The 12,890-nt window shown below is 40.9% G+C and overlaps 1 protein-coding gene across 4 annotated transcripts in view; it reads right to left on the reverse strand.

Annotated features, from left to right (window-relative positions):
* Positions 1 to 12,890, reverse strand: part of ptprz1a (protein tyrosine phosphatase receptor type Z1a) — a 111,029-nt gene that overhangs the window by 65,588 nt on the left and 32,551 nt on the right. For all 4 annotated transcript variants that reach the window (XR_013933789.1, XM_080438412.1, XM_080438411.1 and 1 more), the window contains exon 2: positions 1,929 to 2,000. Coding sequence is in view for 3 of the 4 variants with exons in the window: in XM_080438412.1 (XP_080294538.1) it covers positions 1,929 to 2,000 (72 nt within the window). In the remaining variant the exon portion in view is untranslated. The remainder of the gene's footprint in view (positions 1 to 1,928; positions 2,001 to 12,890) is intronic.

Here is a 12,890-nt window from a genome sequence, read left to right on the forward strand (position 1 = left end):
ACAACATGTTTTAAAACTAGTGCAGGTACTTCTTTGGCTTACTGGCAGAGAGCATACAAAGTTTGGCTCGGATCTGGTCCAGCAGGTTTGTGAGATTAGCTCCGGGCACACTTAACAGGCAGCTGGCCTCTGGCAGAGCCACAGCACAAGACACCGGGGTTTACATTTCTCAATGGAAGAGTAAGACCAACCACAGCACTAATTGTATTGACATTCTCTACGCCAGTGGTTCTCAAACGTTTTCATATCAAGTACATTATAATGTAGGCTATTTGGCTGCTCACCCCCATATCAAAATATTTGGTGCCAGGGACCTTCCAGAAGCAAAGATTTGAATTAAAAATGTTCATTTAAATATATATATATTCAAAGATTTGCACAATCTGTCCCGATAAAAAAAAAAAAGCAGATCTACAAGCTCATAGTGCGCCACGAAGTGATGCGCTATGAGCTTGTAGATCTGCTATTTTTGAATAGCCAAATTATAAAATATGAAGTGGTTGAAGTGTTTAAAAGGATTGTGACGCTATATTAACACATTTTGCTGGGGACCCCCTGGAACCCCCCAAGGACCCCTGCGACCACACTTTTAGAACCAATTCTCTAGTCTACACTCTAGACCATACAGATTGGTTAAAATAACATAATTCCCCAGATGGTATAGCTTTAAAAACAGTGATGTGTGGACATAGCAACAAGGTCAGGGAAGGGCATTCCATGAGATGTGAAAGACTCTGAGCCTTGTATATGATGATTTGTTCTATGAGATTCATCACCTGTGAGTCACATGACATGAACACATGAGCAGACTGTTCAGGTCTAATGGTAAATGGTAAATGGTGCATTTATATAGCGCTTTTATCCAAAGCACTTTACATAGATTGTGCATTACATTCACCCATTCACACACACATTCATACACCGATGGCGGAGGAAACCATGCAAGGCACCAACCTGCTCATCGGGAGCAATTAGGGGTTCAGCGTCTTGCTCAAGGACACTTCGACAGTAACTCTGGGGGAGCCCGGGATCGAACTGGAAACCTCACGGCTTCCATCCGGCCGCTCTACTGGCCATTCTACCCCTGAGCGACTGCCACTAATGGGGTTTAGTGGCTTCCGGAAAAAAAATACTAACAGTCACACATGCATGATTGATACTGAGAGCATAAACTACACGCATGCATGCATGCACACACTCACTTAGAATCAGGGAACTGAGTCTTTGAAGTAGAGTAGTGTGTGCACGTTGAACACACACACACAGACACACACACACACACACACGCACACGCACACGCACACGCACACGCACACGCACACGCACACGCACACGCACACACTTCACAAGATAGCTTCTTTGAGGACAGTGTCTCTCGGCTGTACATCAAAGCTGTGCTCTTCAAGTGCATCCACTGACCACCTGTTGTGCCTTTGCCCACGAGGTCAGAACATAAAATGCAAATGACATCAAAGAACAACATTTGCTCTTGAGACGAAGCTCCGGCTTCTGCTATTACAGCCTCCTATCTATCGTCCTTATTATTCCTAAGATGTTTTCAAGTAGGATAGAGACAGGTGAGACATGGTTGCTGTATCTCTGAATTCTACAAACATTACGTTTACATTTCAGCCTATTCTTTTACATTTGAACCATTTGAACCCTATATACGTACAGTATACTGTAGCTGACTGGAGTCTCCCAGGAGTCTCTAGTACTATAGGCCCCTTCCCTTTTTCCCTTTACACAAAATATCTTAGCAAGTAATGGCCGATCTACAAGCTCACAACGTGATGCGTTGCGTCGTGTTGTGAGCTTGTAGATCTGCTACTTTTCGTAGAATGTTCGCCACCCCGATTAGGGACGCTATATGGCTCATGTGATTATACAATTTTAAGTCTATTGAATGAGTTGGCACATTGACATACCTGCATACGACCAGTCGATGTCTTCTGAGAATTTGCGCTGATTCCGGTAGCCGTAACCTTGTACCACTTGAGCTGCAATAAAGAAAAGGTGGGGGTTTAATCAGAACACGTTCATCATAACTGATTTCTTTGATCAGATTACATCAGTAACAAACACCTTTAAAGCTTTGCCGTGATTTTGCAAGTTTAACCGCTGGTATGTCACGCCAACAAGTCTCTAATAAAAAAAAAGCTTATGAATGAACATGTGTCAACGCAACCATAAAACACCACCGGTATGCAATGCATGCACACTGCAGTGTGCACATCCAGCACACGAAAAAGCCCACAGGGTCTAGTCCATTCCAACGATGCTTATCTTTTTACAAGCAGGAGTTAAGCTAATTGGATACTAAAAGTCAGAGAATATTGTACGATTCAAGGTATCTCTCCACCAAACAGACTACTACAGATTACTACAGACTGGCAGTCCAATGAGATCAGTCGGTTGGAAGGTGTGAAAGAAAGTTGCTGAATGCACCTGAGAGCCGACACCAACAGAGTCTAGACCAGGGGTGGGCAACTTTGATGATGGAGAGGGCCACTATATTTCCACACTCACTCCAGAGGACCACATTGCATATACTGTCAGACACCTCTTATCTCTGTATTTTATTATTATTATTTTTTTCGTAAATTAATCGCCATTCCATATCACACAAAAGTAGCAAAAATAGCCGATCTACAAGCTCAAAACGCGTCGCAGTGCGACACGTTTTGAGCTTGTAGATCTGCTATTTTTGCAATAATTTTTTATTGGGATCCAGATTTTTTTTGCTATTTTTTAACACATTGGGTGCCAGAGGTTTATTAAAATATTATACGTTGAGTGCCAGCATTTCTTCCATCCACTTGCGTTATACATTTCGTGCTGTGAGAAGCCCCGACGCGGAAATGCATGTAAACAAAGCGTGCGTGCGAGACGGCGGAGGGTCCCGACTAACGCCTGGAACAATAATATTTCCAACGCGACCCTCCATTGCAGCGTGATCGCCGATCGAAAACGGCTCGTTTCCACCACATTAAAAAGAAATGGAGATATTAAGCTTTTAATCAAGGAGATAACATTGAAAACGCCGACCGGAAGGATTTTTGACATGGAGCCACATCCAGCCTCTTCTTCTCAGAAACTGCTTGGGTGATGTCAAAGTTTCGTTTTAGCGCCCCACGTGGCCCACATGTATAACAATAGAATTGGGTCAAAAACGGTCCGGACCGTTTTCGGCACTTCTCGTTTGGACCCTCAAAAACGGTCCGGACCGTTTTTGGCATTCAATGTGTTAATCGGAATCCTGAAAAGTAACATTTTTATTTAATTTCAAATACATTTAGTTATACTTATGTTCACTTTATGAACTTAAATACAAGTACATTGGACATAAAAAAGACAATAGAATTGTAATACTAGTCATTAAGCTACTAATATAGAATGAAGTAGCCTAATTAAAGCGGGTCATGTTTGCATATTTGGAATCGTAACAGCTGAAATCAATAATATATCAGTATTCCGATATTAACCTGCGGGCCGGAATTAAGTGAAGGTGGGGGCCGCATGTGGCCCCCGGGCCACCAGTTGCCCATGTATGGTCTAGACGGATACTATGGTGCTAAAAGTAGCCTATAGCTTGACGTCTTTTTCAACAAGCCTGCTGCTATCCGACGGTCGGAAGCCGACGAGCTCGCGGCAGTGTACCCACCGCCCATTTAACAGCCGATTCTCGCCAACGGACGCTTTCCAACACTTACCGCCGCCGACGTCGGTGCGATGGAGAGCTACCTTTATAGACTACGTTTAATAAGAACCTACACACACAATGTAATGCAGGGGTTCTCAAGCGGGGTGCTGGACAAGGCCAGGTGTGCCTTGGAATTTAGTGAACACCACACATTGTTATTGCAATATATATACAGGACCGGAGTTTGCACAAAGGCTGTGGAAGCAAGGCAACAGGGTCCTGAAATCTTTTCTATTCTGCTAAAACCCAGTAGCCTGATTATCAGCCTGAAGCTGCGTGGAGCTTCAGTCTGAAATTGGCTGCAGTGTCGGCGATTACAAGGTGGATGAGATTCGAATGACCCTAAACCAATCACAAGAGATCATTCATTCATTCATTCAAGATTTATTTATTCTCGAAATTACACTGAGTAATTAAACTCATTTGCAGTGTCGTCGAGTAATCCACGGATCCGCCTACATATGACGTCATCGCACAGCTTTTTTTTTAGCAGATATTCGCTGATTGGCTTGTCGTTAGACCCACCCCCACCTCCGACTCTCATTGGACGGTAACTTTTGTATCGAATAAATCCTAGGCTCACATTTCAACACCAGACCAAGAGGGGCAGTCCACTCAGAGAGTGGGCGGGGTCTATGGTTTGGAACCCAGAGCATTCTGACAGCTAGGGGCCATCTCTAATAAAAGGTATTATGGAAAGAGCGTGTGAGTGTTGTGGTAGGTGGTGGTGAGCTGGGCTTGAGCAGCAGTGCTGTAAAGTAACTAAATACATTGACTGCACTTCAGTACAGTTTTGAGGTATTTACTTACTTTAGTGGAGTATTTCCAATTTTCAATACTTTTACTACTACATCTCAGAGGAAAGTATTGTACTTTTACTCCACTAAAATCATTTAAAAAACTTTAGTTACTAGTTACTTTTTAGATTTATATTTTTATTACTAAACATACATTAACCACTTAAGCTCTATATATTTGAAAATAGCCGATCTACAAGCTCACAAAGCGTCACGATGCAACACGTTGTGAGCTTGTAGATCTGCTATTTTCAAAATGTATACATTTTGAAAACTTGAAATGGGCCATTCTGCATGATGAGAACTTTTACTTTTGGTACTTAAAGTACATTTTGATGCCAATACTTTTGCACTTTTACTCAAGTAAATTTAGAATCCCGGACTTCTACTTGTAACAGAGTATTTCTACATTACAGTATTGATACTTTTACTTAAGTCAAATAGTTGAGTACTTTTTCCATCACTGCTGAGCAGCAGCACAGGGAGCTTTTTCTCCCCAGCATGCCTGCAGGACATTCACCACAACAGGTGCTGCAGTGGGGCAAAAAGAATTCTGAAGGACAAACACACCATCCTAGTAAAACAGACTGTTTGTGATGATGTGAAGTGGAAAGCGCTGGAGGCTTGCCTCCCAGCCCCCGGACTCCTTTTTCGCCCAAGTGTATATGACTGTACGGTACAGTCATATACACTTGGGCGAAAAAGGAGCCCGGGGGTCTGGTCTGTACCCGTACTGTTTGCATTTCTGTCTAATAAAGTATTCAATCAATCAATCAAAGTCTCCAAAATAGTCTTTTCCCCTGCGGCTGTCTGAAAGAAACTAAGACAGTGGTTCTCAACCCATGGTCCTTGAGGGGGTTCCAGGTGGTCCCCAGCTAAATGATGAAGAGTTGGTACCAAATGGACCCTTTATTGGATAGATCTTTAACTATTGAGAGTGTAAGATGAAACCAAATGGACCCTTACGGGTCCATTTGGTTTCATCTTACGCTCTCAAGAGTTAAATTATCCTTAAACATCTGCATTACTTAATTAAAGAATTGTTATTTTGATCAGCATTTTGACAGTTTGCCTGTCATCTACCAACATCAACACAGCATGGAATTGTGTACAAAATCTTATCCAACGACAACAAAATATTGAAACTTTTGGGTCTGATCGATAGGCTAAATCTCATCAAATGGTGGTTCCGTGGCTCAAATACAGAATAAATAAAAGACCTTGATATGAAAAAGGATGAAAACCACTGAACTAAAACAAAAGAACAAAAATAACAAAACAAAACAACTAAAGAATCCTGAGCAGCAGCTCAAAAGGTTACTTGCACAATGTACGTATATAGACAAGGGAAATAGACTATAGAATGTGAAGTGGCTTTTTTCATGATGTACAGTATGTGTGTGCCTTCTGCTTCTTTTGCCCATTTGACACTGCTGCGAAAAATACTGTATAAAGATACATGATATGATTATTATGCCTCTGCTCTTGTAAATCTTTTGACACAGCTGCTTAAAAGACACTGTGCCTGTCATTAAGCAGTTTAGCATTCTGCCGTTCTAGCCGTGTCTTATCTTTATTTCTATTTCATCCTAGTATTTCTTTGTATTATCGTGTTGTGTTGTATTTTTAACCCATTCAATCCGGGAAAGCATATGTGTCATTTTAGATTTCTTTGGCTATTCAAAAATAGCAGATTATACAAGCTCAAAGCGCGGCACCGAGTGCCGTGCTATGAGCTTGTAGATCTGCTATTTTAGAAGAATCGTGAAAAGTATAATCTTTGAATATATATTTTTTAAAGCGAACATTTGTAAAATATTTTGTTCCAGGGACCCCCAATGCAAAGATTTGAGTTAAAAATGACAAATAAAACCCTTCTTGAATATCTCTTCTTGAACAACAACACAAAGAGGTTTTTTTTACTATATCAGTATGCTACAGTACTTTATGCAAACTTATTTCCCAATAATACCGAAGCAAATTCTATACAAATTATTTTCAACCAGGCATCACTCCCTATTGTGGGCTTGTCATTAGAGGCAAAATGTTTACATTTAAATAATTATATACTATATATTTTTGTATGTTGAAACTTTGCCAACACATTTTCAAAATGAGCTAAAATAGCAGATCCACAAGCTCACAACGTGTCACAATATGAGGCGTTGTGAGCTAGTAAGTAGATAGCTATTTTCGCTTTTTGAAAATGTGTGAAAGTATGAAATAGGGCTTAGGTGGTTAAAAAGTTTTATGTGGCATTAATAAATCAAAATGAAATCTTCACAGTTTATTTTGCACAGATACTGCATGAATACAGGTGTGCCTTGAGATTTTGACTTGCCCATTGGTGTTGCTTTTGGGCACAAAACATTGGAAAAGCCCTGGTGTAATATCAGGATGTACAGTAGTACAGCTATCCTGAAGCCCTGAGGGCTTCAGCTCCAGGTAGAAGGATAATTGTCAACAGCTGAATCTTATTATCATACCGTAGCAACAAGCACAAAGCTCCTAACTAGAGATTGACCCATGGCAGATTTTTGGGTCCCATGCTGATCCCAATTTCGGAGAGTCCTAGACCAACGGTTCCCAAACTTTTCAGGCTGCGAAAAGTTTGGGAACCCCTAAGCCTAACCCCCTCAAAATAATAATAGTTGAACTGTGGACCCCCCACCCTGACAAGCACTTGGAATTAGGCATTACATTTAATTTGACGTCGGTTCCACAGATATTGTGAAAAGCTCAAGGCCAACTTGGTTTTAAAAAGGTCTTAAAAGTCCTTAAATTGTAACTTTATATATGTGCAGATACCCTGTATACACTTATACTGTATGTTGATTTGTAAACTATTGAGTGAGAAAACAAGGTCGCACATTAAGCTTATCATCTGGGGACCCCCCAAAATTATTTGACCACTGTCCTAGACCACTGATAACAGATATTTTGTCAATAAGTGCAAAAGTTTGCAATCGATTTGAAAAACATAAGATTTGATCAATCTCTAAGTAAATAGACATTTCACATAAAATGAACCTTATTTTACTTAACCATTTAAGTCATATTCAAACATTAAAATAAAATAATTGCCAATCTACAAGCTCACAACACATCATGTTGTGAGTTTGTAGATCTGCTGTTTTTGAAGACTTAGAAAACATTTTTAAACTTTACAAATATACTCAGCAGCTAAAAGAGAAGATGATAAGACTTCTGGACCCCATAGCAACTTATCACACTGGAACAGTAACATTTATTAAACAATAACATCCAAATATTCCCCGGTAGGTCAGCCGAAGCCATGCAGTGAAATGTTCAGTTAACTATTCATTGCTTTTCGGTGCCTCTGGCTAAACAGACTGGAGCAGAGCCAAGGAAACCAAATGTGTTTAGTGACAAAGCAACGGCCATGACTCAGTACTCATTCATGTATCAAACACTAGCTGACATGGTGAGTCAGTAGCAGTGTTGCCAGATTTTGTTCAAGGTTCAAGGTTGTGCTTTATTGTTACATCTTGTGTACAGGTACGTAAGAGTAAAACTTATTTTAGTTTGGCTTCCTTTAGTTTAGACAATGCAGCAGCATAGATAATAATTATACAAACCTTTTTTTGTTATTAAAAGAAAGAGAGATGCAAAAACTCAATGCAAAAATGAATGTATGTGTACACCAACAGCATTTCTTTGCAGTTGCTGCCCCTTAACTTTATGTAAACAACTTCACGGTATCTTCTATATACTCTATACACTATAGTATATTCTATATGGAATTGGTACTAATTTTCCTAACGTGTTCTGAATGGTGCATTGCACCTTGAAGAGGCAATACAAAACAAAAAGGCAAAAGTTTCATGTGGGTTTGCTCTCCTCCCACTATGGTCATGACGAGGCTCATCTTTTTTCTGAAGTGATGCCTCTGGCCACGATGACCACAATGAGATGAGATCTCATGGTGTGTGTGGTGTTGATTCTGTCTATGCTTTGGCTGGTGTTGGTCTAATTCAGGATTAGATGTTTTGCTGCCTGGAGATGGACCGATACGATAACCAAGGACTTTGGTTCATGACTGAGCAGAACTCCAAGACTTCAACTGCATGGCTAACAACAGTAGTAGTAGTGACGTGCTCAAGGACACCACGATACATTGCTATAGGGCCGGGAATCGAACCTGGGACTTTCTGTTTCCCAGGCTGCCTCTCTACCCCATTCAGCTATGGCCGCCCTAAAGCTTGCAGTGCGTGTCACATCTGACGAATCACATTACATTATATCAAAATATGGAATGTAAAATAATAACAAAAAGAGAGAACACCAGACAATGGCCATATATTCAACTGTACAATCGATCACACATAACCAATAGAATTCCCACCCAAGGCAAACAACAGGTGCTGACTCACTGTAGCGCTGGCTGGATGAACTGTTTATTAGTGGTAAACACTACTAAGCAGCAACAGTTATCTGAGGCTTAAGGACTTCAGGAGAAAGTAATCCTGTAGAGCTGTTGGATTTGTGATTATAGTGTTATCATATTTTAATGTGTTGTACCGTAAAAGTAGATACATGCATTACACCATTAAGACCTGAGGCCGATACTAGAAATGTCTTCTAAATCAGTGGTTCTCAAACTTTGTTGTTTGTGCCAAGGAACCTCAGAAGAGAAGATATATGTTTTAAATTAAAACATAATCAACATTTTCCAAAAATGTGTACACGCTATATTGCATATATATATATATATATATATATATATATATATATATATATATATATATATATATATATATATATATATATATATATATATACACACACACTGTATATATATATATACATACACACAGACTAAGAACAGAGTGAAAGGTCAAGTTTACAAAGTATTGAGGGTTTAAGTGGTTAAATGTCTGAAAATACACATCAACATGAATCCAACATACAGTGCTGTCAAACAAGTCCATGAAACTATCTATGAAATCTATGAAAAAGTTTAATCTGTAACACAATTTTATAAAAGTTTGTAGTAGGGGGTCCCTACTTCATCTCTCTCATGCTAAGGGGTCCATCATGAAATATGTCAAACTATTCAAATGAGCGACATTTTAACTGTGACTTTTTAATTGCATGACACTGAGAACGTCTGCCTCCTGTGAATCCCACCGCATTGCCGTTGCTCCCGACCGTGATTCAGCGCAGTTTAGCTTTATAGTCATGGTGACATGCCTTTTATCTGGGTGGCTCAGTCAGTAGAGCGCTCGCCTCTTGTTCCAGGCACACGGTTCTGGGTTTGATCCCAGGGAACTCAGAGAGTATGAGTAGCACGGCAGGGGTAACTAAGAGGCGCGGTAAGAACTGGGAAATGATGGTAGGTGTGGCACTCCGCCTCAGCTAATCCATCTCCCAGGGGTCTGACACCTTGTAAATGAGACGCCCTCGTTGCTCAGCTGATACAGACAATAAGCCGCTACGACCTACTTACTTACTTACATGACATGCAAGTCTCACACCAAGATGCTAATAAAGGAACAGTAAGATATAAAAGGGCCCTATCTTGCGCGCCACCTCACCCCTTTTTAGGCATGTTTTACTATTTTGAAAAGCATTTTAAAATAGTTAAAATAGCCGATCTACAAGCTCACAACGTGTCTATGTGGATGTGTTTAAAATGTTTTTCAAAATAGTAAAACATGCCTAAAAGGTTTAGGCATAAGGGGTAAGGCATAGGGCCCCCAGAAGCAAATGAAAAATAGTTTATTTTCCTTGAATTTCTTTTGTTTTAATTCTCGTCCATCTGGTGGAACTGTTCACTCTGAGTGTGTTGGTCTTCACTGAATCATGTCCCGCGAACACTGAGGTCCCGTTAAGGCCATGACCTCTTGTTAAAAGGTCAGGGGTTGTTGGAAGTTCAAGTCTTTTTTTATCATCACAAGCAGGGAGGGTCTGTTGAGAGAGGATTCCCCTAAACACTGTTTAGGGGAATCTACTGGTTTGAGTGCATGTCTATTGGTGAACATCAGCAATAATAATAAGCAGCTGTCAGTCACACAGTAGCCTGAGGCAACGAGCTCAATCGATGGTCTTTAAGGGCGGATCCAAACACAGCCGCCCGGATTCGTGCGGGGCTTCCTATTGCTTCACCAATCTATGTCCCCGCCTCCCCTCCTCTCCCCCCTCCCCCCCCCCCCCCCGGCCTGTGCACGGAGCACGCTGACGTCACCAAATTTAGAGCGACGCCCCTCTGTACTCTGATTGGTTAGGAGATAACAAGGTCCTAAGACCATCGTTCCTGCATGGCTCCCCCAGGCTTTTTTTCTTTTGTAACAAAAAAAAAGCATGGGTTTCCGAGGCTAGTCACACAGTGACTCAGAAATGAATGGAATGTCTTCAGAAATGAAGGGAATCAGTGAGTTGGATCTTGTGCTAGCTCAGTCCCAGAGATCAAATCGGCATAGAAATCGATTAAAGCGCTGAACTTATTTCTAGACTGAAACTAATAAGTTAAGTCTTTAATTAGAAAACTCAGACATTCATAATCCCCACATCAATGTTCTCAATCTACCGCCTTCAAATAACATGTTTTACATTTTGTCCTTGCATCTTCTCTCTCCGTCTTCCTTTCTCATTACAATATATACTGTACACACACACACACACAAACACACACACACACACACGCGCCACTTCGCGCCACGCTTCGAGCTTGTAGATCTGCTACTTTTGATGCTTTTGTGTGACGCTGTAGTATGATCAAGTAGGGCGTTAACTCATTGACTGCCATTGACGAGTATACTCATCATTTGACCCAAGTCTCACACTGCCAATTGACGAGTCACTTGTCATGCGGTGTTTTCAGTGGTTTACGCTAGAGGGCGCTGTTCCACAGCCTGTGAGTCATGATGATAAGGAAGAACACAGCCACAGATCACGTGATCACAACAAAATCAAGATGGTTTAGTTCTTAAATGAACAAACGAACATTGATCTTGATAGAACATCAGAGCTATAATTCATATCCTCAGACGATTGTGAGAACTTCTCTGTGCTATTATTGGGATTGCTAAGCTGTGCTTTTATTTTTATTTTATTTTATTTCTTGGAATGGCTGTATTATGCTGTTGTACTGTGCCGCATTGTACCATTGAGTTACATTCTGTACCACTTTGAAAAATAGATAAACATTTGAATTACAAAAAGATGGTTTCAGTTACTGTGTAGCCTATAGGATTTATAAAAATAAAAATGTCTCTGCTTTCTGAAGCTTTTTGGCGAAAACAAGCTGCATTCAACTGCCAATAACTATGGAATGGATTATCGCGGCGGCACAATCGGAATCGCTGGCAAGGACAGCTATAGAGGATGTTTTAACTCTGGCAGTCATTTACGAAAAAAATTATAATACGGAGATAAGAGGTTTCTGCCAGACAGCAACGATATCCTTCTTGCAAATGAATTATGAATGGTCTGTGTTATATGGTCTGTGTTATCAGAGGCCCCTCCAACAGACAGTCTCAGACAGTTAAGTTGTGGTTGGCAGTAAAAGGATGCAACTTAAATTAAGCCCCTCTCTATCTTTTTAAAGTGGAAATGGAAACTAATACAGTGTAAACATTATCCCTGGCATGAAACACCTGTCAGTATAACCAGCCAGGCGGATCAACAGGATTCAATTACAGCGTGTGCGTGCATGTGTGTGTGTGTGTGTGTGTGTGTGTGTGTGTGTGTGTGTGTGTGTGTGTGTGTGTGTGTTCATGTTGAGTGTGTAGTGAAGTGCACAGCCACAGTCTGTATTTAGTGCCAACAAAGGATTATCGTCTAAGGCCGTGTATACTCTTCCCTGGCCGGGTGATCATAGTCTGCCTGATTTATACTTAGTTACACGCCGCGACGGACGCCGAAAATAGCCGATCTACAAGCCCATAATGCGTCGCAGCAGCGTTGCCGCGTTGTGAGTTTGTAGATCGGCTGTTTTCATTTGCGCGCAACTATTAGTATAAATCATCCTTAAAGTTCAATGAGTGTCAGGTGATCTGCCCGTGTGGTCAGCATCCGTATGACACGCTGGACACAGTGAGATTTGAATGAGCCTTTGCTATTGGTCACTAACAGTGTTGCCAGATTTTGTGAGAGAAATCAGCAACGTGGTCTATGAAAACAAGCCCAAAAGAAGCGACTGTTAGGCTACATGAGCACTTTAAGTACTTATATGGTACGGGGGTCACAAAATACTTTTATATGGGGGTCTGCGGACAAATATATATTAATTTGGGGGTCCTTGACATGAAAATGTTTGAAAACCACTGTTTCAAACAACATCAGGAAACAAGCCCAAAAGAACGAAAATAACTAACCAATATTTACAGGCGACTATAGGCTACAGAAAAACAAGCCCAAAGTCGCTT

This window comes from Gymnoscopelus braueri, assembly GCF_963280865.1.
Source record: "Gymnoscopelus braueri genome assembly, chromosome: 9".
Classification (NCBI taxonomy): domain Eukaryota; kingdom Metazoa; phylum Chordata; class Actinopteri; order Myctophiformes; family Myctophidae; genus Gymnoscopelus; species Gymnoscopelus braueri.